A 25264-nucleotide genomic window follows, 5' to 3' on the forward strand; every position below is an offset into this window, starting at 1 on the left:
GGTGGAGAGAAGAGGGAAGGGTGGAGAGAGAAGGGGAGGGGTGGAGAGAGAAGAGGAGGGGTGGAGAGAGAAGAGGAGGGGTGGAGAGAGAAGAGGAGGGGTGGAGAGAGGAGGGGAGGGGTGGAGAGAGGAGGGGAGGGGTGGAGAGAGAAGAGGAGGGGTGGAGAGAGGAGGGAAGGGTGTAGAGAGGAGGGGAGGGGTGGAGAGAGAAGAGGAGGGGTGGAGAGAGAAGAGGAGGGGTGGAGAGAGAAGGGGAGGGGTGGAGAGAGAAGGGGAGGGGTGGAAAGAGGAGGGGAGGGGTGGAGAGAGAAGAGGAGGGGTGGAGAGAGGAGGGGAAGGGTGGAGAGAGAAGAAGAGGGGTGGAGAGAGGAGGGAAGGGTGGAGAGAGAAGAAGAGGGGTGGAGAGAGGAGGGGAGGGGTGGAGAGAGGAGAGGAGGGGTGGAGAGAGGAGGGAAGGGTGGAGAGAGGAGGGGAGGGGTGGAGAGAGGAGGGGAGGGGTGGAGAGAGAAGGGGAGGGGTGGAGAGAGGAGGGGAGGGGTGGAGAGAGAAAAGATGGGGTGGAGAGAGGAGGGGAGGGGTGGAGAGAGGAGGGGAGGGGTGGAGAGAGGAGGGGAGGGGTGGAGAGAGGAGGGGAGGGGTGGAGAGAGAATAGGAGGGGTGGAGAGAGGAGGGGTGGAGAGAGGAGGGGTGGAGAGAGGAGGGGTGGAGAGAGGAGGGGAGGGGTGGAGAGAGAAGGGGAGAGAAAGAGGTGGGGAGGGGACACATGACACTCTCAACACTAAATGTGTGGAATGTTGAACTGTGTATCTAGATGATGGTGTTGTTCTCAGCAGTAGTGGTAGTGTACCTTGTTAGCAGGGAGGCTCCGCCCCCTCGTTAGCTGGGAGGAAACCGCCGGCACGAAACCGCCGGCACTGGGGCAGCAGACTGCTGACGATCTACGAGACACTGGCCCGTTAGACTGGCACAGAGACACTCACTTTTGCCCTGTCCTTATCACCTATAGCTCCTCCCTCACTGATGACTGTGTGGTGGAGCTCCACCCCAACCGCTGTAGTCCCGCCCTTGCTAGCTGCGACTCACTTCAAGCAGTTATTGAAGACAAACAACAACAACTAAATGCTGACTTGCTTAGCAACAATAACAGGGGGGTTGCTATTAATTTTAAATGTTTTGGAATCTTGTCCAGGTAAGATGGCCCCCTGAGGCCTGTTCCATAAAGGCTCAAAAAAGCTGGACTTAAAGTCCCAAACCTGACTTGAATTAGCTTAACAAGTCATACGGGGCTAAAGCGGTTCCATTAAGGCCAATTTCAGCTCACGCAGTCCTACTTATTCAAGTCAGATTTAAGTAGTCAAGCTAATTGCGCGTGCACCCTATTCTTAAGCAGCCCGAGAGGTAAAACATGGATCATACTATCCACCACGGCAAAAGCAATGCACACGCCCACGTGACTTCTTCCAGAAAGAACGTTCCCTTTAAGCCTTGTACTATGACAGCTCCCTCATCCACCGCTTCATCAAAATAAAATTAAACGCCATGATTGACGTGAACGATAGGCTATGTAAGTTGAGGTCCTTTCTTATAGACCTTTACTTCATTGATAAAAAAACAGACACCCTCTAAACACATTAAATTAAATTGACTTTTTTGACATTGTTTTATGAATAGCCTACTTTTTATCAAAACATTTTTTCCAGTAGCCTAACTTTGTAACATGGTTTTTGTGTTAGGGTTAATGAAAATGTGAAAATGAAGGATAGATGTATGGATTTAGGTTTATTTTGCAATTGTAGGCTACTGTTAACAATTATGTAGCTATGATAATTATACTGGGATAATTTAGATATAGATATAGGCCTAAATGCCTGATGCCTAAAAATTTGAAATCACAAACTACCATATAGCCATAGGTTTAACGTCGGCTATGTAGGTTTGTATCATTCTGAAATCATTTATCATGTATTTAAGTCGATTTTCTATAAATGTAGCCTACATATTGAACTGAGCGAGAATGAGAAAATTAGAATGTCTGTGGTAAATCATCGTTTTCCCGTTGGGTCAGTGTTACAGGAACGTCTGGTTAAGCAAGAACACGGTCTAAGCCTGACAGTTAGCCTGCCCCGGACCAGGCCAGTTTCGAAGAATAAGTTGTCATAGTAACTGAGTCTGAACTACGTTGATCTGGCTTTATGGAACCGAATAAACTAGAAATTAGTCCGACTAACTAACATAAGCCTGGCTTATTCGGTAAACTGGCTTTAAGGAACAGGCCTCAGAATGGGTTAGGTAAGATAGCTCCTCTGCCATGATAAGAGCCCCTCCTGTAGGACCTCTATGGGGTGTGATGCCACACCTCTACTCACCTGCTCATAGGCTGGCTCACCAGGAAGTAAACTGCCGTATGAAGCTGCAGTGAGGAAGCTGGCTGTCTGATTGGCTAACACATGCCAATCTAAACAAAGAGACTTAACCTTAACTTAACCCTGTCTATGGTTAACCATTGCCAAACAAACCCTTCAACCCTTGATAGGAGAGAGAAGGACCACACACACACAGATCAAAACAACAGGTTTATACATGGTATTCACATTGTGTATGTACAGTGTGCATGTACAGTGTGTATGACGTGACCACACAGATCCAGACAAGCTGGAACAGAACACATGCATACAGGGTGCTCTGAGGCTAACAGGCTAATGGTGCTAGTGAGCTAACACGAGGAGGGGAGGGGGGGCACGAGGAGGGGAGGGGGGACACGAGGAGGGGAGGTGGACAAGAGGAGGGGAGGGGGGGCACGAGGAGGGGAGGGGGGGGCACGAGGAGGGAAGGGGGGACACGAGGAGGGGAGGGGGGGCACGAGGAGGGGAGGTGGACAAGAGGAGGGGAGGGGGGGCACGAGGAGGGGAGGGGGACACGAGGAGGGGAGGGGGGGCACGAGGAAGCGAGGGGACACGAGGAGGGGGACACGAGAGCAGAGAGAGAGACTGTCTTTTTTCGTACATTTATTTGCTGAGTTCAAATACAAATACGTTGTCTCTGAGCAGTAGTGTCGTTGTTTCTGCTGAGGAAGGGGGATGGGGGGGCTAACCTTGCATCAGAGCTGCACCTGACAGGAGGGCAGAGCTGCACCTGACAGGATCCAGAAACATTTTAGATCCCAGTAACATTAACTTGTGTTGGAAGTAAAGAAAACCGGGTGATGATTCTGAAGTGTGTGTGTGTGCTGTGTGTGTGTTGTGTGTGAGTGTGGTGTGCTGTGTGTGTGTGGTGGGGTGTCACAGAGAGGAATTTAAACTGGTTCATTTCCTGTTAACCATAAGCCAACCACACAACTACCACTTTATCTGTCACACACACACACACACATAACCAAATTAGCCGAATCATCAGTTTCTCAAGTAAATTTGTGGCAACTGGAGACCAATCACCTGGAGACCAATCACCTGGAGACCAATTGCCTGGAGACCAATCGCCTGGAGACCAATCGCCTGGAGACCAATCACCAGCCAGCTATATCTGTCCAACACAGCCATGATCGCATGGGCCATGATCGCATGGGTCTTGGCCATGCGATCATGGCCTGTCAAATGTGCTCTGGCCTTATGGCAGTGCAGAAGAATACAATATTGTCACTGATACTGTATCTGGTGCTGTGAGGATCCCTTCTGTTACTGTCTCATGGAGGGGAGGAGAGATGGGAGAGGAGGGGAGACATGAGGAGAGGAGGGGGAGAGAAAGGGAGGATTGGGGAGGAGGGGAGACATGAGGAGAGGAGGAGGAGAGGGGAGAAGAGGGGGTACAAAAAAGACAGAGAAGAGGAGGGGAGGAAATGGACTGTCTGTCTGACCAAAAAAAGAACAGATGTTTCAGAACATTATTTTCATGTGGCATGAAAGTGACGTGAACAGCAGCAGCCCTTCACCACAGAAACAACAAACCAACCCAGGGATGCAGTGTCACAGTGAGGCCAGCGCAGACAGAACTCTACAGTCACACCAGAATCTGCCTCAGAATTAGCTTTACAGGGGCGAATCTACACAGATCAAAACCATTAGAGCAACATGAAGAAGAATTGTGTGTGAGAAGAAGTATCCTGTCTGGGTACTGCAGCATGCTCCCCCTGTCAGCCTGTCTGGGTACTGCAGCATGCTCCCCCTGTCAGCCTGTCTGGGTACTGCAGCATGCTCCCCCTGTCAGCCTGTCTGGGTACTGCAGCATGCTCCCCCTGTCAGCCTGTCTGGGTACTGCAGCATGCTCCCTCTGTCAGCCTGTCTGGGTACTGCAGCATGCTCCCTCTGTCAGCCTGTCTGGGTACTGCAGCATGCTCCCCCTGTCAGCCTGTCTGGGTACTGCAGCATGCTCCCCCTGTCAGCCTGTCTGGGTACTGCAGCATGCTCCCTCTGTCAGCCTGTCTGGGTACTGCAGCATGCTCCCTCTGTCAGCCTGTCTGGGTACTGCAGCATGCTCCCTCTGTCAGCCTGTCTGGGTACTGCAGCATGCTCCCCCTGTCAGCCTGTCTGGGTACTGCAGCATGCTCCCCCTGTCAGCCTGTCTGGGTACTGCAGCATGCTCCCTCTGTCAGCCTGTCTGGGTACTGCAGCATGCTCCCTCTGTCAGCCTGTCTGGGTACTGCAGTGCACTGAGCAGGCACATGTTCACAGCTGACCTGTGGTGGTTGTAGCTAATTGCAGTACCTCGTTGTCAAGTACGTTTAACAGTGACATAATTCTGATTTGGTGGCTGTAACGAGTTCCTGTAGATGTGTGTCACATTCCCTGAGAGTAGAGCTTTTCTCCCCTGAGGTTGGGCGCAATATCCCTCCCCGCCCTCGGGGGAACTCACACTACAACTGATACTGATATGAGGCAGAGGGGGTCTGAACAGGATGAAATAACCTTCTTCCCCCTCCTTTCAGGAAAAGACACATGAAAAAAAAGCTATTTTGAGTAATTGAGAACAATAGTACTGTTGGACTATGGACCATGATCATGACAGTAACAAATATGTCCACAAGGTGGTGCTAGAGGCTAGATAGAGTAATGCAGTACAGTGGTGAGTTTAGAGTGTTCAATAGAAGCGTTGTAAGTCCAACAACAACCACATATATAAACAGTTGCAAACTACACATATCAATACCTTGTATCAAGCTCTGCATATACTTGTGTGAAGGACATTTGGTTACAGTGCTGTGTGTGTAATATTATTTCAAAACAGACAATAATGGGACTGGATATATTCAAGTAGCAGATCTGTAGGGATCAGTCCGATGTGAAAAGGACCAGTGTAAAGTCTGTCCTGTGTCCTGGGGGAGTCTAGCATGCTCTCTCTCCTCCCAGCTGCTTGTCTCTACGTCAGGTCAGTCAGTCTATCCCAGTGGGAGTGTCCTGGAGGGTCAGCACCTCGCAGGACAGGGCCTCTTGTGCTCCTTGTGTCAAATCCCTGAGCAAAGTCACAAAGATTCTCCGCCCACAGGCCCAGGCACAGGAAATAGCAAACAGGAAACCAGTCTGTCATCCTCTCTGTGAGCCCCATCGACTCCCCTTCTGAGGGCCAGAGAGAGGGCTGATGCGAGTTGTAGTTTAATGTCAATTGAGGGATTGTGGGAACTGTAGTTTCATCAGTGAAAGGGTAGGTGGGAGTTGAAGTTTATTGTCAATTGAGGGGTTGTGGGAATCGCTAATATCTTTCTCTAACCCTAACCCTATTAATGAGATGGTAGATGAGAGTTATAATTTAGTAAAAGGGGTTACTGGGATATATAGTTTGCTGTCAGTGAGGAGGTCGATGGTAGCTATAGTAACGGGGGTAGAGAGGGCTGTAGCTGTTGGAGTGACTGTAGAATGATGAGGGACTGTAGAAGGAGGAGGAACTATGGTAGGAGGAAGGGGAGGCATAGGAGGAGGAGTACGAGGGGCGTGATAGGCTGGCAAGGGGGCGTGTCCTGGGGGAGGAACTCCAGGCGGATCTCCGCGTCAGGAGGGGCGAGCGATACGGGGATGAGGGGGCGGAGCCTGGCAGGGCGGGGCGAGTGGGGGATGCCCGGGTATCAGGGGAATAGATTCTGGACACCGCCGAGCAGCGAGGAAGGTGGGAGTGGTCTACACTCACGCTGTCCACCAGGAGGGTCTGGGCCCCCTGGTCGCCCCGGACCCCAGTCTCCTGGCCCCCCTGTGTTCCCAGGCTCTGAGCCAGACGCCGGGGCGAGGAGGGGGGCGAGGAGGGGGCCTCCAAGGCGGGAGGGCTCCCTGGGACGGAGTGAGTGGGGGAGGCTCTGGGGGACGGGCTGGAGAGGGGGCAGGGGCGGGGGGGCGAGGGGGGTGCAGGGGGGGTGGAGGAGGTGAAAGCCAGGGTCAGGGAGGCGGGGGCTGTAGTCACTGGACTGAGTGGGGCATCCGAGAGGCCGGGGGAAGGGGCTGAGGCAGAGGCTGGATGACTTACTTTAGGGGTGCTGGTCCGGGGCCGAGGGCCCTTGCCCCCCGGGGAGCGGTGGCTCAGCTCCTGGTCGAACGCCAGGTCCTCCAGGCGCTGCGTAAGAGCCAGCTTCTGCTGGATGGCCATGCGGAGCAGCGAGTTCAGGGTCTTCTTCTCATCCTCCGCTGCTGTCAGCTGCCTCTGCATCTCATCCAGACGGGTCATATACTGGTCACACCTGGGGGAGAGGGGAGGTAATATACTGGTCACACCTGGGGGAGAGGGGAGGTCATATACTGGTCACACCTGGGGGAGAGGGGAGGTCATATACTGGTCACACCTGGGGGAGAGGTGTTACCATCCACCCATCCATGTATGTATTAAATCTTGTATGTCCGTGTGATGTGTGGGGATCTGATAAGGATTAGGGTTAGTGTGATAAGGGTGGTGAGGTGGTTCGTGTATCGTACGTGGTGGCGAACATGGCACGCAGTGAGGAGAAGGTGGCAGCGTCCTCCTTCAAGGCCTTCAGCTCATTCCTCAGCTTGGTCATGGTGTCCGTCACCATCGCCTTCTCGTTCTCGTACTTACTCTTCAGGTTGGTCAGAGCGCCCTCGGCTGTCTGGGAGAAAAACAGCAAACACAAAACCTTAACATCAAACCAGGAAGTACAACAACACACTCCACACCACCAGGGGGCACACAGTCTCATTCCCCCCCCCCCCGGGTCTCCCAGTCATCTAATCTCCCATTCAAACCAGTCCTCCAGTCTCCCAGTTTCACCTGCTTGTTGGCCTTGAGGACGAGGCGCAGGGTGGCCACCTGCTCTCTCTTGGTGCTGAGCAGAGCCTTCAGCTTGAGGATCTCCTCCAGGCAGCTGTCCTTGTCCTTGTCCAGCAGAGGCGCCAGCTCCCTGGCCGCTGCTCTCTGCCGGGACAGCTGCAGCGCCCGGTCCACCGCCCTCTGAAGGTGGCGCACCTGGGGGACACACGGCAGGTACACACACCATTATTTACACACACACACACACACACACACACACACACACACACACACACAAACACACACTTACACACACTCATACCTGTTCTTTGATGATGGCGTTGAGGTTGTAGATGTTCATGGGTTCTCTGCGCAGGTCACCAGCTGTCTCCAGAGCGGGTGAGGATGATGAAGATGAAGATGAAGAGGCACTGATGCTGGGGGAGCCGGTAAGAGGAGTCTTCCCCCCTTCCCTCCCCCCCTCCTTGGACGGCGACTCAGAGGGGCTCCGCGACTCCCCCGACGAGCCGGTTGCTGCGACGACAGCGGCGAGCCTCCGGGCTAATCGCGGCGTGAGCAGGACCCTGCTGTCATCATCGGCCGCCGCCCCCTTTGCCCCGCCCAGTCCGGCCCTCGGACCACGGCCCTGCCGGTAGTAGTCGAGCATGACGCGGTTGGGTGTCTCGTTGTTGCAGAGGCACACGTGATGGTAGAGCTGGGCCAGCTCCTCACTGAACATCACCAGCTCGTCCTGCGCTGCTCCCAGCGCCGCCTGACTCTCCCCCGCTCGTCCCCGTGCCTCCTTCAGCTCCTCCTCCAGCCGGCCCACCTTCTCCTCCAGGCTGTGGCGGCGTGCCGGCCCCCGGGGTCGCTCCTGCAAGGCCTGCTGCTCCCGGAGCCCTCGCAGCTCTGCCTTCAGCTCCACCACCTCAGTCACCGCCACACGATACTTACACTGCAGGATCTCCAGGCCTGGGGTGTGGTGGGGGAACACTCTGGACACCTCCTCTTCCTCCTCCTCCTCCCCACCCTGCTCCATGAGGGTCTCACGGTGGAGCTGGGTCTTTGAGTCTGGATGGGCCTGGTGGGCGAGGTGGGCCTCACGATGCAGGCGTCTGAGTGCTGTGACTCTCTGGCTGAGGCGGAGGGCCCTCTCGTGCTGCTGAGCCAAGGCACTCTGCGTGTGCTGCAGCTGGGTCTGGCTCTCCTGCAGGCTGCTCAACAGCCCTGCCTTCTCGCACTCCACCTGTAGGGGGAGCACACAGCACCGGGCCAGGGTTAGGCCAGGGTAAAGCCCTAGCCTCAGTCCTGGTCCTTGTCCTGGTCCTAGTCCTGGAGTTGGTCCAGTTCAAAGCCCTAGCCCCAGCCCTAGTCTTAGCCCTCTTCCTGACCCTAGCCCTGCTCCTAGCCCTAGCCCTAGCCATAGTCCTAGATCTGCTTCTGGATCCAGTATCAGAGGATAAAAATAAGCTCTTCCTGTGGCCTGGCTAATCACAGCAGCCGGAGAGAGGGAGGGATGTAGTTTCACCTCCTGGGACTACAGCATCCCACACGTGTGTGTGTGCTTTCTCAAGAGATAGGGGGAGAGAAAGAAAGCGAGAGAAATGGAGATTGATGGAGAAATACATAGAGAGTGAGAGTGAGACAGAGGTAGTTGTTAACCCCACACACACTAACCTCCATCAGTTGTTGCTTCAGCTTCTGAATCTCCGTCATGTTCATCTCACTGAACAGGTCGGCCCCGCCCTCCCCTCTGCGCCCCGCTGCTCGACACTCCCCATTGGCTCTGGGCAACGACCCGCTGCAGCCCATCACTGCGTTGCCATGGAGATGTCCGTTGCACCGCACCGGCTCCTCGTTGCTAGGAGACTGGATGGATGTGGGCGTGGCAGTGCCGCTGGGCGGAGCGGAGGTGAAGGCCAGGTGGGCGGACCCTGTGTAGGTGACATCACAGGTGCTCAGGTGATGCACCAGCTCCTTGCGGAGGTGATTCTTCTGCTCCCGCTCGCTCTTCAGCGAGTCCAGCGCCTCCTCCAATTGGCTATCGGAGATGTCCTTCAGACGCAGAGCATCCTCCAGTTGGCTCCTCAAGACCTCCGTTTCCTCCTCCAGGACTTTGATCTCGTGTTTCAGACCTTCAAACTCCACCTGGAGAGAAGAAGAGAGGAGAGGATATGCCTTATTAATGTTGTTTATTGTTGATGAGATACGTGTGGGCAGGGTGTGTGTGGGCCTGGTTCTGTCTGAGTGTGTGTGTGTACCTGGTTCTGTCTGAGTGTGTGTGTGTGGACCTGGTTCTGTCTGAGTGTGTGTGTGTGTACCTGGTTCTGTCAGGGTGTGTGTGTACCTGGTTCTGTCTGAGTGTGTGTGTGTGTGTGTGTGTACCTGGTTCTGTCAGGGTGTGTGTGTACCTGGTTCTGTCTGAGTGTGTGTGTGTGTGTGTGTGTGTGTACCTGGTTCTGTCAGGGTGTGTGTGTACCTGGTTCTGTCTCAGTGTGGACACCAGCTTCTGCAGGGAGATGTTCTCCTCCTCCAGCTCGCTGTAATCCTGCAGCAGTCGAGCTTCTCTGAACTTGTACTCTCTCAGCTCCTCCCTCCCCCTGCTCCTCTGCAACTCCAGCATCTCCTTACTCTGCACACACACACACACCATACACACACACACCATACACACATACACTCACCATCTCATTACTCTAGAACACACACAGTTACAGGTGTGTCCACATACATACACAAACCTCACTGTCCCCCACCCACCTCTCCTAGCTCCTGGTTCAGATCCTCCCCACCTCTCCTAGCTCCTGGTTCAGATCCTCCCCACCTCTCCTAGCTCCTGGTTCAGATCCCACCCACCTCTCCTAGCTCCTGGTTCAGATCCCCCCCACCTCTCCTAGCTCCTGGTTCAGATCCCCCCCACCTCTCCTAGCTCCTGGTTCAGATCCCCCCCACCTCTCCTAGCTCCTGGTTCAGATCCCCCCCACCTCTTCTAGCTCCTGGTTCAGACCTCCCCCACCTCTCCTAGCTCCTGGTTCAGATCCCCCCCACCTCTCCTAGCTCCTGGTTCAGATCCCCCCCACCTTCAGATCCCACCCACCTCTCCTAGCTCCTGGTTCAGATCCCCCCCACCTCTCCTAGCTCCTGGTTCAGATCCCCCCCACCTCTCCTAGCTCCTGGTTCAGATCCCCCCCACCTCTCCTAGCTCCTGGTTCAGATCCCCCCCACCTCTTCTAGCTCCTGGTTCAGACCTCCCCCACCTCTCCTAGCTCCTGGTTCAGATCCCCCCCACCTCTCCTAGCTCCTGGTTCAGATCCCCCCCACCTCTCCTAGCTCCTGGTTCAGATCCCACCCACCTCTCCTGGCTCCTGGTTCAGATCCCCCCCACCTCTCCTAGCTCCTAGTTCAGATCCCCCCCACCTCTCCTAGCTCCTGGTTCAGATCCTCCCCACCTCTCCTAGCTCCTGGTTCAGATCTCCCCCACCTCTCCTAGCTCCTGGTTCAGATCCCCCCCACCTCTCCTAGCTCCTGGTTCAGATCCCCCCCACCTCTCCTAGCTCCTGGTTCAGATCCCCCCCACCTCACGCAGGTCCTGCAGCAGGGTTCCCAGGTGCTGGTTGTCCGCCAGGGTGCTGGAGGCTTTAGCTCGGCAGTGCTTGAGCTGTGTCTGCAGCTCCAGCAGACGGCTCATGTAGAAGGCCTCCTTGCTGGCCGACTCTTGCAGCAGGGACTCCTCCGTGCTCTCCCCGTCCGCCGCCACCTTGCGCTGGGTGGAGCAGGCCTGGCAGAATGCCTGGGGCACACACAACACCCACCATCACTAGGGAACAGTTCAGTAGCTTAGCATATCCTCTCTTCCCCATAGAGATACAGTCTAAGTTAGCAGCTCCTCTCTTCCCCACTGAGATACAGTCTAAGTTAGCAGCTCCTCTCTTCCCCATAGAGATACAGTCTAAGTTAGCATATCCTCTCTTCCCCATAGAGATACAGTCTAAGTTAGCAGCTCCTCTCTTCCCCATAGAGATACAGTCTAAGTTAGCATATCCTCTCTTCCCCATAGAGATACAGTCTAAGTCAGACAATCCTAGTTGGGGGGGGGGGGAGGTTAACCCCTCGCAAGGCCAGCCCTACTTTCAGTTAGCCCAGCCAGAAAGGACCAGGCCCAAACTGAGAGAGACAGAAAGAGGGAGCGTGTGTGTGTGTAGGCAGAGTGAGGGAGAGAGTGTGTGTGTAGACAGAGGGAGGGAGAGAGTGTGTGAGTGTAACAGAGGGAGGGAGAGAGTGTGTGTGTGTAACAGAGGGAGGGAGAGAGTGTGTGAGTGTGTGCAAAAGAGGTAGAGAGAAAGAGAGATACAGGATGACATCAGTGTAAGTGATATTGTGTGTTTGATGTATTGATCAGCTCTTCCAGGAAACATCTTAATGGCAGCAAAAAAACAATACCAGACATAGCTCAGATTTGTGTGTGTAGGTGTGCATGTGTGTAGATGTGTGTGTAGGTGTGCGTGTGTGTTCATAATCCATATCCATAACAGAGATAGATCGGTAGACTGATAGACCCTAACCCTAATACAGAGAGAGATGGAGAAGGACTACATGAATCAGAGATGAATGATACTGTTGGCTTTCATGAGCACTTTCACACTGCTTCTCTTTCTTTTCCATTAATCCCTCCATCCCTCCATCCCTCCACCCCTCTATCCCTCCATCCCTCCACCCCTCTATCCCTCCATCCCTCCACCCCTCTATCCCTCCACCCCTCCATCCATCCCACTCTCCTCCATCCCTGGGTGTTCTGCAGTCACCCCACCACAGGGTGTAGTAGCTAACACACACACAAACTCTCACACACACACACACACACACACACACACTCACACACACATAAATACACTCACACACACATACATACACACAGATAGACACACACATACACACAAATAGACATCTCACAGTTAGCTAGCACAGCATCGTGCCCTTTCACCCAATTTACAAGATGTGTGTGTCTCCCTTACTCTATCTACCCTTTCAGCCCTCCTCCCCCCGTCCTCCAGTTCTCCCCTACACTACTTACTCTCTCACACACACACACACACACAGTTATTATCTTATGGGGGAACAGGGATAAACACTTTTAATCACACTTTCTACCATCTTCTTGGCAAACAGTCTCAAACCACAACTGAGCTCCACTGTGAATCATATGGTTAATGCTGCTCAAGCCATGATGTCATCTTTAGTGAATTATTCACCTTCTACTGCCTGCCTGCCTGCCTGCCTGTCTGCCTGTCTGTCTGTCTGTCTGCCTGTCTGTCTGTCTGTCTGTCTGTCTGTCTGTCTGTCTGTCTGTCTGTCTGCCTGTTTGTTTGTCTGCCTGCCTGCCTGCCTGCCTGCCTGCCTGTCTGTCTGTCTGTCTGTCTGTCTGCCTGTCTCCTACCTGCCTGTCTGCCTGTCTCCTGTCTGTCTGCCTGTCTGTCTGCCTGTCTGTCTGTCTGCTCACTGCTAACTTCCCCCAGAAGTGGCGTTCCGTTGGCTCTGTGTCCTATGACATTACAATCATACGCCCTGAGTGCATTCTGGGCTGTTTTTAGCCTAGCAGCAGCTGCTAATGCGTATCCTGAATGTTTCATCACACTGTGCCCCCATCACCCCGCTCAACCACCAAACCCCTCACAACCCTGGATGCTGCGCGCATCTGACACACCCTTCCCCCTCACAACCCTGGATGCTGCGCGCATCTGACACACCCTTCCCCCTCACAACGGTTCCCTCCTGAAACCCCCTCACTCAGGTCACACCAAACACCAGCTCTCTGGGGGAAAACTGACACACACACTCATACAGAGACCCACCCAAACACACACACACTCATACACACACAAACCCACCCATACCCACACACACATCACACGTCTTATAAACAAGCCAACATCCACCATAACTGAACTTTCTGCTGGATGTGTTTTAATAAGAAGGAAACCATGACAACATAAGGATGTAGACTTGATGTTCAGTAGAATCCTGCTGCTGTAGAGCAGCTCATCATCATCCAGCTGTGGTCTCTGGCTCCTGCACAGGCAACCCTGACAGGAGCACTTCCTGCACGTTAACCATTGGTTATTAGATTGGAACAACCAATCAGAGTCAATCAATTAGCTAATGGTTTCAGAGCACCAGGTCGGCAGACTGTGTAATACTGGAGATATCGACCTGTGAAAATAACTGGTAAGCTTTCTGAAAATGTAATTAAAATCAAATCAAATGTTACTTGTATAGTGCTTTTTACAATCCCTCTCTCAGTGCAGATGAGACCAAGCGAGAGTTGTGGGTCGAGGGTCGGAGTCTGAGGGTCAGGGGTCGAGGGGAAGGTCTGGAGGAGGTTGACGAAGAGTTGATGACGTCTGAGAGGCTGAATAACACGGTTCTCACCATGACACAGCATGAAGTAGAACTGCCCACAACCTCACTACCTCACTACCTCACATACCAAGCCTCACCACCTCTACCTCACTCACCTGACTACCCTCACTACTTCACCCTTAATGCTACTTACATATAAAAATGCATTTTGCAATGTTTTTATCCAAAGCAACATATCAATAGTGCATATAGTATAGTAGTACAGTAGACAATCAGGGATTAGATTTGCGTAGTGATTCAATGGCCAGAGTCAAGAGCAGTCTGTATCTACCAGGCATGGTAGATATGGTGCAACGATAATAACATCTTATTTACATTTCGCAGACGCTCTTATCCAGAGTGACTTACAGTAAGTACAGGGACATTCCCCCGAGGCAAGTAGGGTGAAGTGCCTTGCCCAAGGACACAACTTCATTTTGCACAGCCAGGAATCGAACCGGCAACCTTCAGATTAATAGCCCGATGCCCTAACCGCTCAGCCATCCAAACCACCCATCTCAGTTACAGTTTTACATCATCCAGTGCAGCAGAAACAACATATCCAGTGAAGGTAGTTTCTCAGCAGTCTGACAGAGCAACAGGGACCAATAGGAGCTGTGATGTCATTGTGATGTCACTGAGACCAGAAGCACCATCAGGGAGAGGTGGAGAAGGGAGGTGTCAGATTACAAACATACTGTTAGAACTACGCACTTCTGATCCTTGATGTTGTGATGTAGTTTCTACATGCACTATTTCTCTGTTGCTTTGGATAAAGGCACCTACTGAGGATGTGAATGTCCCGTCTGAACCCTGACAGACGCTGCTGCTTCTCTGTTCCATCATCAGTCACATAGATCCTGTTTGGGCCAGGAGACGTCAGCTCATCTTCCTAGTGAGCAGGGTAACAGCCCCACAGACAGCTGATCTGCTGTGTCATCTAGTGATATGCTGCTGTGTCTTCATTCTATTTAAAAAATATATATTTCAATGTGTCCTATTCTTTGCTAGTATAAACTTAAATATTCTTAATAAGACATGTTCAACTCCATTGCACCAAAACACAGACCCACACAGAGAGAACCTACTCTGTCTGGTGCAGAGCATCAGGTTACTACACTCCCTCCCTGTAGCAGCACAGAACAACAGAACACCCCCCTCTCTCTCTCTCCCTCCCCCCCCTCTCTCTCCCTCCCTCCCTCTCTCTCCCTCCCTCTCTCCCATCACTCTCTCTCTCTCTCTCTCCCTCCTCACTCTCCCTCACTCTCTCTCTCCCCTCCCTCCCTCTTTCTCTGCATCTCTCTATCTCTCTCACACACTCTTTCCCTCCTTCCCTTCCTCCCCCTCTTCTGTCTCTCTGGGAGGCTTGTGTCTCCATGGTTGCCGGGTGATGCGGCCCTGCCCAAATACGACCCATCCCCTAGGCGCGCTGTGGCGGCAGCCAGGTTGAGGATGTGACACCAACACATTTCTGTTACAAACACCCGCCGACGCTGCCGACGCTGAGCCTTTCATAAGGGCGGCGGAGCGTAATGCGGAACAAGCATCCGGCCGTAGCGGCGGAGCGTAATGCGGAACAAGCATCCAGCCGTACCTCCTGTAGCTGTTCCAGCTCCAGCCTGAGCGCCTCCTGCTCGGCCTCCAGTTCCCCGTACTGCTGTTTCAGAGTCTGGTTCTCCTCCAGGACTACAAGCCCGCACTCCGCGGCACGGACCTTCTCCCGGTTGGCCTCTGCCAACTCCCGGCTGAGCCTCTCCACCTCCGCCCGGCACTGCTCCACCGTGTCCCCGCATCCCCCCCCGGCGGCCATCCCTCCTCTCCCACACTCCGCTCCTCGTCCCTGCGGATGTGCAGGGAGGCGGAGGATGAGACAGCTTTAGCAGACACCAAACCGGCTCCTTCTGTGGATCCAGCAGAGTTTAAGAACGCATGAGAGAAACGCGTGAAGCCCCTTAGAGCGCGGCTATCATTCTCGTGGTGTAAGCTCCTGGCGCGCGGTTTCCCTCTCGGCTAAACGTCCCGCCTGCTTTTTCCTCTTCTTTTTCTGCTTATTCATCGGGATGCGGGCGCCATCTCTTCCTACGGCCATGAAGCACGGTGCTCGCAACTCTCTCCCATCTCTGTGTTGGTGACGTCGGTACCGGAGACAGCCGTCCTCACCGCCCCCCGCTGTAAAGTCATCATTTGTCACACCGGGAGAGGCGCGTGACGCTTCAATGTTGTACATAAAGAAACAACCATGTGATATTGTTGAACTGTTCTGTTCTATTAAATTTATTATTGTGTGTGAGTGTGTTTTGTAATGCATATACTCTTAATGCACATATATTTGCTTACCATTCATTGTAAAATGTAGTATTTATTTATTTGATAAATTCATTAATTTTTTATTGTTGTTTGTATAACATGTCATGTTTCTTATGATGTAGTAACTGTGTTAACTGGGTATCATTCATGCTATGTGTGTGCTTTGTAATGTTGGCACTTAACATTCTCCAGGAGAGTGCTCGATCGTCTCATTTCAGAGGTCTGGGAAGAATTTTTGCAGCTCTCCTATGTTCGCCCAGATGGATGATCTGGTTCTTTGCTTCCCTTGTTTCGAACATATTGTTCGTATTCCCTAACCACTTTCTCCCCACTTTGAAGCGCATTGTGTTTCCTCTTGGTATGAAATGCGCTATATAAATAAAGTTTGATTTGATTTATTGTCGGTATTCTTATTAGTATTCAATATCAATAAAATAGTTCACTTGAACTATTTCTGATATAAGTTCTACTGTAAAGCTAACCAAATACGTAGGTCATATTTATTATGTTATATGTTATTCTGCCGCTTTAAACTCTGTGTAGTTAGCCTACAGCGCCCCCGCCTGGCCAGACTGGATACTAGACACTTCAGGCAAGCACATGATACAAGGAGCCAAGGAGGTGTTGTTCACAGAAAATACGCTAGATGGCAGCACTGCATATTCAAACAGCAGGTGCTACGATTGGACGGTCATCAATCAATATGACTAGTCACGACAGGGACATGATCCTCACTCCACCTTTGATTGAGATCTTTCCTCTCCCATCCTTCTCTCCTCTGCCCCATGATTGTCCAATGGGGATAAATAAGTGACCTATACCCTCCTATCTACCTGTGCAGAATGAATGAGGGTTGGGGGGGGAGGTCGGCAGGATGTTAAACTAGGTCATTGCTCCTGAATCTCTCTCCTGCCTGAAGACCTGCCTACACCATCTCTCCTCTTCCCCATGCCCCTCTAACACCAGAGATACGACATCACTACAAGAGGAAGGGAGGGATAAGAGAGGAGAGGATAGAGGGATGAGAGAGGAGAGAGGGATGGGAGAGGAGAGAGGGATGGGAGAGGAGAGAGGGATGGGACAGGGAAAAAGAGTTGGAGAGAGTCTGTGTGAATTTCAGTGTGTGTGTGCGTCTATGTACTGCATGTGTGTGTGCATGGGAAGGAAGAGAGGAATGACGTTGTGTCCCTGGGCAAGGCACTTCACCCTACTTGCCTCGGGGGAATGTCCCTGTACTCACTGTAAGTCGCTCTGGAGCGACTAAAATGAGGAAGATGGAAGGGAGGAGGGAGAAAGGGAGGAAGAGAACAAGAGAGGAAGGGAGGAAGAGAGGAAGAGAGGAAGAGAGAAGGGAGGAAGAGAGGAAGGAAGGGAGGGAGGAAGAGAGGAAGGAAGGGAGGAAGGGAGGAAGAGAGGATGGGAGGAAGAGAGGAAGGGAGGAAGGGCCAGATTAAAGAGCACGGTTGAGGCTGAGTCTCCCTCTGTGGTCTAATAAAGATGTTTGCTACAGCCTGCATCAGTCCTCAACACCACCTGTGATGATGAAACACACCTGCTCTCTCCTCCCCTTTTCCTCTCCTCTTCCTATCTTCTTCCTCTCTCCCCCTCTCTGCCCTCTTTTACCTCCCTCCCCCTCTCCTCTTCCTCTCTCCCTCTCCTCTCTCTCCTCCTCTCTCTCCTCCTTCTTTCCATGTCTCTCTGTCCCATTCTCGGTATTGATATATATATATATGAAATATATACATATAATTTCCTACTTCAAATCCTCTCTCCCTCTCCTCCTCCTCTTCCTCTCTCTCTCTTTCTCCCGTCTTCACTCTCATTTTTTCGTCTTTAGTCCCAGTGGGTTTCTGTGTTAAGAGCTTCAAATACAAGAACCTTCTCCTAAACCCCCTCCCAACTATCTTCTCTCTTATTCTCTCTGAGAGGCTAAAAGAGAGGGAGAGAGGGAGTGGAATTGAAAGGAGAGAGAAGAGAGAGATCTACTATGTATTATTTAATACCTACTATATAATTTGTTTTGTGGTGTGTGTGTAAATGTGTGCATGCCTGAGTTTGTCTGTGTGGAAGGTCTGTCGAGTGTTGACCGTCTCTAGTATGTTGACGTTGGACAAACTAAAGATTTAAATAGTTGGATTACCTGAGTAGTTTAAGTACTGAAACATTTCCCCAAAACACCTTAAAAAGTGTCCTTTATCACCACGGTGTCCTCTAGACCAGAGATCCACTAAAGCATGTGAGATAGCTACTTCAGAATGATACAAACTAGTTATGCAACATCTTAAGACAAGTTAGGTTACCTTGTTAGTTTAGCACCATCTTATCCTGAGTGCAGTGGTTATGATCCAGTTGTGTCCCTTTCTAGCTTGTCATTAGTCTGTGTATAATGAGTTCCTCCAGGAACCATCCTGTAATCACAAAGGCTAATTCAATTGGGGGGAAGATTAATGGAGTTGCTCCCCCATTATGACCTCTGTGTAGATGAAGGAATGACATCCTTCACAGCGGAGGACACACTGCTGCTAGCTCCCCCTCAATCCCAGCGCTGGACGATAAGACAATAATAGAGCTCCACCTCTCCTCAAGACTGATCCACAGCCCCTCCATCAACATGAGGCTGATCTGTTCATCCAGTGCTTTGGATGGTTCTAATCCCACTCTGGACTTCTGGGGAGAGGAGAAGACAGGGGAGAGTCAGCCGGCCGATGTGTGAAAGATCAAGGGGTCAGATGGCTGAGCGGTTAGGGAGTCGGGCTATTAATCAGAAGGTTGTTGGTTCGATTCCTGGCTGTGCCAAATGAAGTTGTGTCCTTGGGCAAGGCGCTTCACCCTACTTGCCTCGGGGGAATGTCCCTGTACTTACTGTAAGTCGCTCTGGATAAGAGCGTCTGCTAAATGACTAAATGTAAATGTAAATCAAGACAGGAATCAAGTTATTTGGAAAGAGAGATCCAGACAGGATTAGGTAATCTGGAAGGCATTTATTAGAAGGAAGAAGAATATGAAATACTGTCAGATTGAGATGTTAAGACCTGTGGTGTTGAACCCTCCCTGGACTGGTGCTGCTGATCGAGGTTCCTTCCTGGGGTCAGACAGAGTGATGGGTGGTAGCATGAGGAGGAGGAGGGCCTGGGGTGGAAGGAGAGTGTAAAGAGAGAAAGAAGGAGCAAGGAGAGAAGGAGAGAGGGAGGAGATAGAGAAGGAGAGAGGGAAGGGGAGAAGAGTCAGGACATGCAGGAGAGAGAGGGGTCTCTGCTCTGTGTGTGTTTGTGTTCTTGGCTGCTCACTTTGTGCTGCACAGATTTGTGATATAAATCAGGTGTTTGTAACCCTGAAATGTTTGTGTGTGTATGTGTGTGGGTGTGTGTTTCTGTGTGTGGGTGTGGTGAGAGGATCCAGAGAGCAGATAAACATAATCATTACTCCAGTAATGACACCCAGAGGAGCCCCACCCTGTACACACACACACTCACACACAAACACACACACACACTCCCTGTCTGTCTGTCCTCCTTCTCTCTCCCCCTCTCTCCCCCCCTCTCTCCCCCCTCTCTCCTACTGCAGCAGGTTAGAACTCCTCTTCGTGTCCCTGGGCTGCCATCTACACACACACACACTCAGAGCTCTGATGCTGTGAGGAGCTGAAGCGGAGAGTGTGTGTGTATGAGGATGGGTGTATGAGAGTGTGTGTGTGTGTGTATGAGGATGGGTGTAAGAGAGTGTGTGTGTGTGTGTATGAGGATGTGTGTGTGTGTGTGTGTGTGTGTGAAAGAGTGTGTGTATGAGGATGGGTGTATGAGTGTGTGTGTGAGAGTGTGTGTGTGTATGAGGATGGGTGTATGAGTGAGTGTGTGTGAGAGAGTGTGTGTGTGTATGAGGATGGGTGTATGAATGTGTGTGTGAGAGTGTGTGTGTATGAGGATGGGTGTATGAGTGTGTGTGTGAGAGTGTGTGTGTGTATGAGGATGGGTGTATGAGTGTGTATGTGTTTTACTGAGAGGTGTGTTGAATACTCTTCCTGAAAGTGTCCGCTCTCTGCTCTCCTGGGAGAATGTGACTTTCAGATATCCTTTATTCTCCCCTCTCTTCTCCTCTCCTCTCTCCTCTCCTCTCCTGACTCCAGAGACGTAGAGGAGAGAGTTAGGCAGCGAGACAGGTAGACTCCAGAGAGAGTTAGGCAGAGAGACAGGTAGACTCCAGAGAGCGTTAGACAGGTAGACTCCAGAGAGTTAGGCAGAGAGACAGGTAGACTCCAGAAAGAGTTAGACAGGTAGACTCCAGAGAGTTAGGCAGAGAGACAGGTAGACTCCAGAAAGAGTTAGACAGAGCCCCTGGTCTCCTGTGATACACATCAGGTACAGCAGTCAGTGGATGAAAGCCTCCACTCAATAACACAACAGTCCTGATGTTACAGTAATCAATACTGACCAATAGGAACTGTGCTCATCAATCACTGGCCATGCAAACACACCACCCTTGAACAAACAGACCACACTTATACTGGAATAACACACACACACACACACACACACATGCACACGCATGCCAACACATGCACACACACACACACACATTGCAATAAAACCAGATATTTGTAAATACGTTCTACAAGCTAGTCAAAATCATAATTATACACAGATTGGATTTCTGTGGCAAAACAACTCAATCAGCTGATTTGGTAAAAATGGGAGAGGGAGAAAGTTGATGCTATCCTCTGAGGATTGTGTTAGCCTCTTAAAGGTGTTTATCTGCATTAGCTTTCCTAAGGTGTTTCTCTTGTGTTAGCTTGCTCTGAAAGATGTTTCTCTTGTGTTCGCTTTCTCTGAAAGGTGTTTCTCTTGTGTTCGCTTGCTCTGAAAGATGTTTCTCTTGTGTTCGCTTGCTCTGAAAGGTGTTTCTCCTGTGGGAGTGTTGCTGGAGCCTGTAGAGAGGTAGATGATCTGAACCCTAAAAAAACTTTTCTCAGGGATAATGACCTCACTGAAACACTTGGGAATGTGACAACAGATACTTCATCCACCTCTGATGTTACCTGGACACACACACACAGTCACACACACAGACACACACACAGTCACACACACACAGTCACACACACAGTCACACACACACAGACAGTTTCATGTTGCTGTTTCCAGTGAAGCTCTGCATGTTCCTCCACCCAAAGAGACATCAGAAGAATCCTGCGCTTCAGAGAGAGAAGACATAGAGAGCGTAGGCTCAAAATTCCCCTTGTACACATCTTATTATTACTGTAGATGTTCATTTACATTACATTTAGTCATTTAGCAGATGCTCTTATCCAGAGCGACTTACAGTAAGTACAGGGACATACCCCCCCGAGGCAAGTAGGGTGAAGTGCCTTGCCCAAGGACACAACGTCATTTTGCACGGCCGGGAATCGAACTGGCTTCTGATTACTAGCCCGCTTCCCTAACCGCTCAGCCACCTGACTCCCCTTTATGTGAGGAGTTTGTATGTTCACTGTATGTGAACATACACACTGTATGTGATATTACTGTAGATGTTCACATACAGTCTGTATACTGGGAGGGAGAGTGTCTGTTGCAGACAGTCTGGACGTGTTGGTACACACAGACCTGCCTGTGGGAGAACCAAGATCACACACACCCACAATGCACCAGCAGTTTTCTGGGTCACACACAGGGAATGTAAATCACACATACATAAGGATACTGCCTGCAGACAAACAGAAAGAAATGTTATGTTGAGGAAGGTAACACACACACACACACACACAGACACACACACACAGACACACACACACACACACACAGAGACAGACACACACACACAGAGAGACAGACACACACACACAGAGACACACACACAGACACACACACACACACACAGACACACACACACACAGACACACACACACACACACAGACACACAGAGACACAGTGTGATCCTCCTCCCTCCAACAGACATGTCAACTTCATCAACTCTTCAGGGAATGAGAGCAGAAAAAAGTGAGGAGGAAGGAAATCGAGGAGAAAAGAGGAGAGGACAAGGAGGAGAGGAGAAGGAGAAGGAGAAGGAGAAGGAGAAGGAGAAGGAGAAGGAGAGGAGAGGAGAGGAGAAGGAGAAGGAGAAGGAGAGGAGAGGAGAGGAGAGGAGAGGAGAGGAGAGGAGAGGAGAAGGAGAGGAGAAGGAGAGGAGAAGGAGAGGAGAAGGAGAAGGAGAAGGAGAGGAGGAGAAGGAGAGGAGGAGAAGGAGGAGAGGAGAAGGAGATGAGAGGAGAAGGAGAGGAGAAGGAGAGGAGAGGGAGAAGGAGAGGAGAAAGAGAGAAGAGGGATAGGAGAAAGAGAGGAGAGGAGAAGGAGAAGGAAAAGGAGAGGAGGAGAAGGAGATGAGAAGGAGAAGGAGAGGAGAAGGAGAGGAGAAGGAGAGGAGAAGGAGAGGAGAAGAGAGGATAGGAGAGGAGAAGGAGAGCAGAGCAGAGCAGAGGAGAAGGAGAGGAGAAGGAGAGGAGAAGGAAAGGAGAAGAGAAGAGGAGAGGAGACTCTACTGTTATTTTATCAGTTTCTTTTACCTATTTTTATCCTGCATCAATGTGATTCAATGTCCAGGGTGGGCATGTGGCAGTTTTGACTGCCTGATAAAGACTTTCAGAAATTATATTATATCTCTTGCTCTCTCCCTGTCTCTCTCACACTCTTTCTCTCCCTGTCTCTCTCTCTCTCTTTCTCTCTCCCTGTGTCTCTCACTCTTTATCTCTCTCCCCCTCTCTCTCTCAATCTTTGTATATCACTTTCTGTATCTTTCTCTCACTCTTTACTTCAATTTCAATTGGAACAGAGAAAGGGAGAGAGGGAGAAGGAGAGAGAGAAAGAGGGAGGGAAGGGGAGGAAGAATGAGAGAGGAAGAGGGAGGGAGGGGGGGCAGGAGGGAGAAAGAGAGAGAGACCCACAGGCTAACTGTGTGAAAGCCAAAACAAAGAGTTCCAACAGCTGGTTGATAACACAGACATCAGCTCCATGTTGATGCCTCCAGTCTGGATCACATGATGAAGAACAGAGGAAAGAAAAGAGTGTTTTTGGAACCCTGGTGAGATTGCGAAATAGAGTATTGAATGAGCTGTGTTTACCTTTGAGAGGCCCCCTGAGTTCTCTTCTGCTGGCTCTGCTCTGTGTGTGTGTGTATAAGGAATTTTCTGTGTGTCTGTGTGTGTATAAGGACTTGGCTGTGTGTCTGTGTGTGTATAAGGACTTGGTTGTGTGTGTGTATCTGTGTGTGTTTTTATAAGGGCTTGGTTCTCATATTGTATTGTTTACAACCAGTCCATATCAGGGAAGATCATCAGTTTGTTTGCAACTCTGTCCTGAAGACAACATCTGTCCTTCCCTCTTTCTCTCTCTCAACATAGCACTGCTGTCTCTCTCTCTCACTCCCTCTCTCTATCTCCCCCTCTCCCCTCTCTCTGTCTCTCAAGAAAGGAAGTGAGAAAGAGAGAGAAGGTCAGATCCTCACTAGTCTCTAGTCTCCAGAGCTGCTCTCACGCAGACAGCCCCCTCTGCCTCCCTGCAGACACCCCTCTCAGATGACCTTCAGTGTCTTGCCTTCTCCCTCTCTCCTTCCTCTCTCTCTCTCTCTTCCTCCTCCCTCCCTCTCTCTCCTTCCTCTCTCTCTCCCTCCTCCCTCCAGCTAACCTTCAGGTGTGTGAAAAGAGAGACATGTCTCCAAACGAACACCCTGCTACAGGACACACAGATCAGGGCCTGCAGCGAAGAGTAGAGGAGAGGATGGGGGGGGGGGGGGGGAGAGGAGCGGAGGGGAGGGGAGAGGAGTGGAGAGGTGCACAGCATGGCTAGATGGACTGAAAGGATCTAGAAAGGTTCATCTTCAGGACAAGTGATCTGCCAGTGAGAACACAAACACAAGAATATGGGGAGAGAGGAGAGCAGGGGAGGAGAGGAGGAGGAAGAGGGAGAGGGGCTGGGAGGTGCTAGGGGGTTAAGGTTGTTGCTAGAGGTCACACAACACTGTTGTTAATGTTTTCATTAAGAGGCATCTAAATGATTATGTCAAACACACAGAAAACAAACACACAAAAAACAAACACACACAAACACCCACACTTAATGTGATCATTTGTCTGCGGGCTGTGAAATATTTCTGTAGCCAATTAGTGACAGCCCATTTCCTAGTTCTGCAGAGTGACATCATCATTGTCCCGAGGCAGTGTTACTATGTTTGTTACCAGGGACCATCACTGCCACGGCAACCAGCACCTTCCCACTGCTGCTCTGGAAGAGAGACAAGTTAAAAGTTGGACACCGGTGTGTTCAAATACTTGCCCTGTGAATGTGTTAGCAGGTATGTCTATGTGTGTGTGTGTGTGTGTGTGTGTGTGTGTGTGTGTGTGTGTGTGTGTGTGTGTGTGTGTGTGTGTGTGCATGTTTCAATGTGCATGTCTGTAAGTGTGTCTGTGTGTGTGTGTATATGTGTTGGTGTGTGTGTGTGTGTGTGTGTGTGTGTGTGTGTGTGTGTGTGTGTGTGAGAAAGAGAGATATTTAAGCACCTCGCTGGCACATTGTAAGTCAGTGCAGGAAGGTCGACAGTCTTGCCAAGAAGCAACCTTTCAGGAGCGTTTCCTGGGACATAGCTGTACTCAGGTCCTCTTCATGGTTACTGGTCTGAGAGCTCCACTATGATCCAAGTCTGCACACTCTGGGTTCAAGCTAAATGTGAGTATAAGTCCTTGGAGCTTGTTGTTTTGCTGTTTATTTAACAGCTGAAGAATGTCAAAATGTGTTTCCCATGATGCATCAGTTATAGCCAGCCAGCCAAGCAGTGAGTATTCCAATCATCCCGCCAGCCAGCCACTAAGCTAACTAGCTATGCAACCAGCTATCCAGCCACCCACTAAGCTAACTAGCCAGCTATCCAGCCAGCAAGCAAACTAGCCAGCCAGCCATAACTAGCCAGCTATCCAGCCAGCAAGCGCACTATCCAGCCAGCCATAACTAGCCAGCTATCCAGCCAGCCAGCGCACTATCCAGCCAGCCATAACTAGCCAGCTATCCAGCCAGCCAGCGCACTATCCAGCCAGCCATAACTAGCCAGCTATCCAGCCAGCCAGCGCACTATCCAGCCAGCCATAACTAGCCAGCTATCCAGCCAGCCAGCGCACTATCCAGCCAGCCATAACTAGCCAGCTATCCAGCCAGCCAGCGCACTATCCAGCCAGCCATAACTAGCCAGCTATCCAGCCAGCGCACTATCCAGCCAGCCATAACTAGCCAGCTATCCAGCCAGCCAGCGCACTATCCAGCCAGCCATAACTAGCCAGCTATCCAGCCAGCCAGCGCACTATCCAGCCAGCCAGCGCACTATCCAGCCAGCCAGCGCACTATCCAG

At 51.2% G+C, this 25264-nt stretch overlaps 1 protein-coding gene across 6 annotated transcripts; it reads right to left on the reverse strand.

Annotated features, from left to right (window-relative positions):
- Nucleotides 1–5691: 5691 nt before the first annotated feature.
- On the reverse strand, nt 5692–16159 carry LOC136960332 (protein bicaudal D homolog 1-like). Of its 6 annotated transcripts, none has more exons than XM_067254785.1 (9): nt 15167–16159; nt 10754–10966; nt 9656–9808; nt 8854–9324; nt 8281–8422; nt 7499–8247; nt 7198–7392; nt 6885–7036; nt 5692–6652 (listed from the first exon to the last, which is right to left on the reverse strand). In XM_067254785.1, the coding sequence occupies exons 1-9, from the start codon at nt 15380–15382 to the stop codon at nt 5773–5775; spliced, it is 3171 nt and encodes a 1056-aa protein (XP_067110886.1). In that variant the 5' UTR covers nt 15383–16159; the 3' UTR covers nt 5692–5772. The 6 variants fall into 6 exon arrangements, with proteins under 6 accessions (XP_067110886.1, XP_067110887.1, XP_067110888.1 ...); XM_067254786.1 differs by having other exon boundaries at nt 7499–8197; nt 8267–8422; XM_067254787.1 differs by having other exon boundaries at nt 7499–7636; nt 7739–8422.
- Nucleotides 16160–25264: the final 9105 nt, after the last annotated feature.

This window comes from Osmerus mordax, chromosome 17 (assembly GCF_038355195.1).
Source record: "Osmerus mordax isolate fOsmMor3 chromosome 17, fOsmMor3.pri, whole genome shotgun sequence".
Lineage (NCBI taxonomy): Eukaryota > Metazoa > Chordata > Actinopteri > Osmeriformes > Osmeridae > Osmerus > Osmerus mordax.

Bases quoted from the DNA above. Each gene is read 5' to 3' on its own strand.
- LOC136960332 (XM_067254783.1), bottom strand. From the start codon at position 15,382: ATGGCCGCCGGGGGGGGATGCGGGGACACGGTGGAGCAGTGCCGGGCG. The intron at 9,325-9,655 runs GTACACACACAC...TCTTCTCTCCAG, and splicing joins CCACACTGAGACAGAACCAG to GTGGAGTTTGAAGGTCTGAA. The intron at 6,653-6,772 runs GTAACACCTCTC...CCTCTCCCCCAG, and splicing joins CATACATGGATGGGTGGATG to GTGTGACCAGTATATGACCC.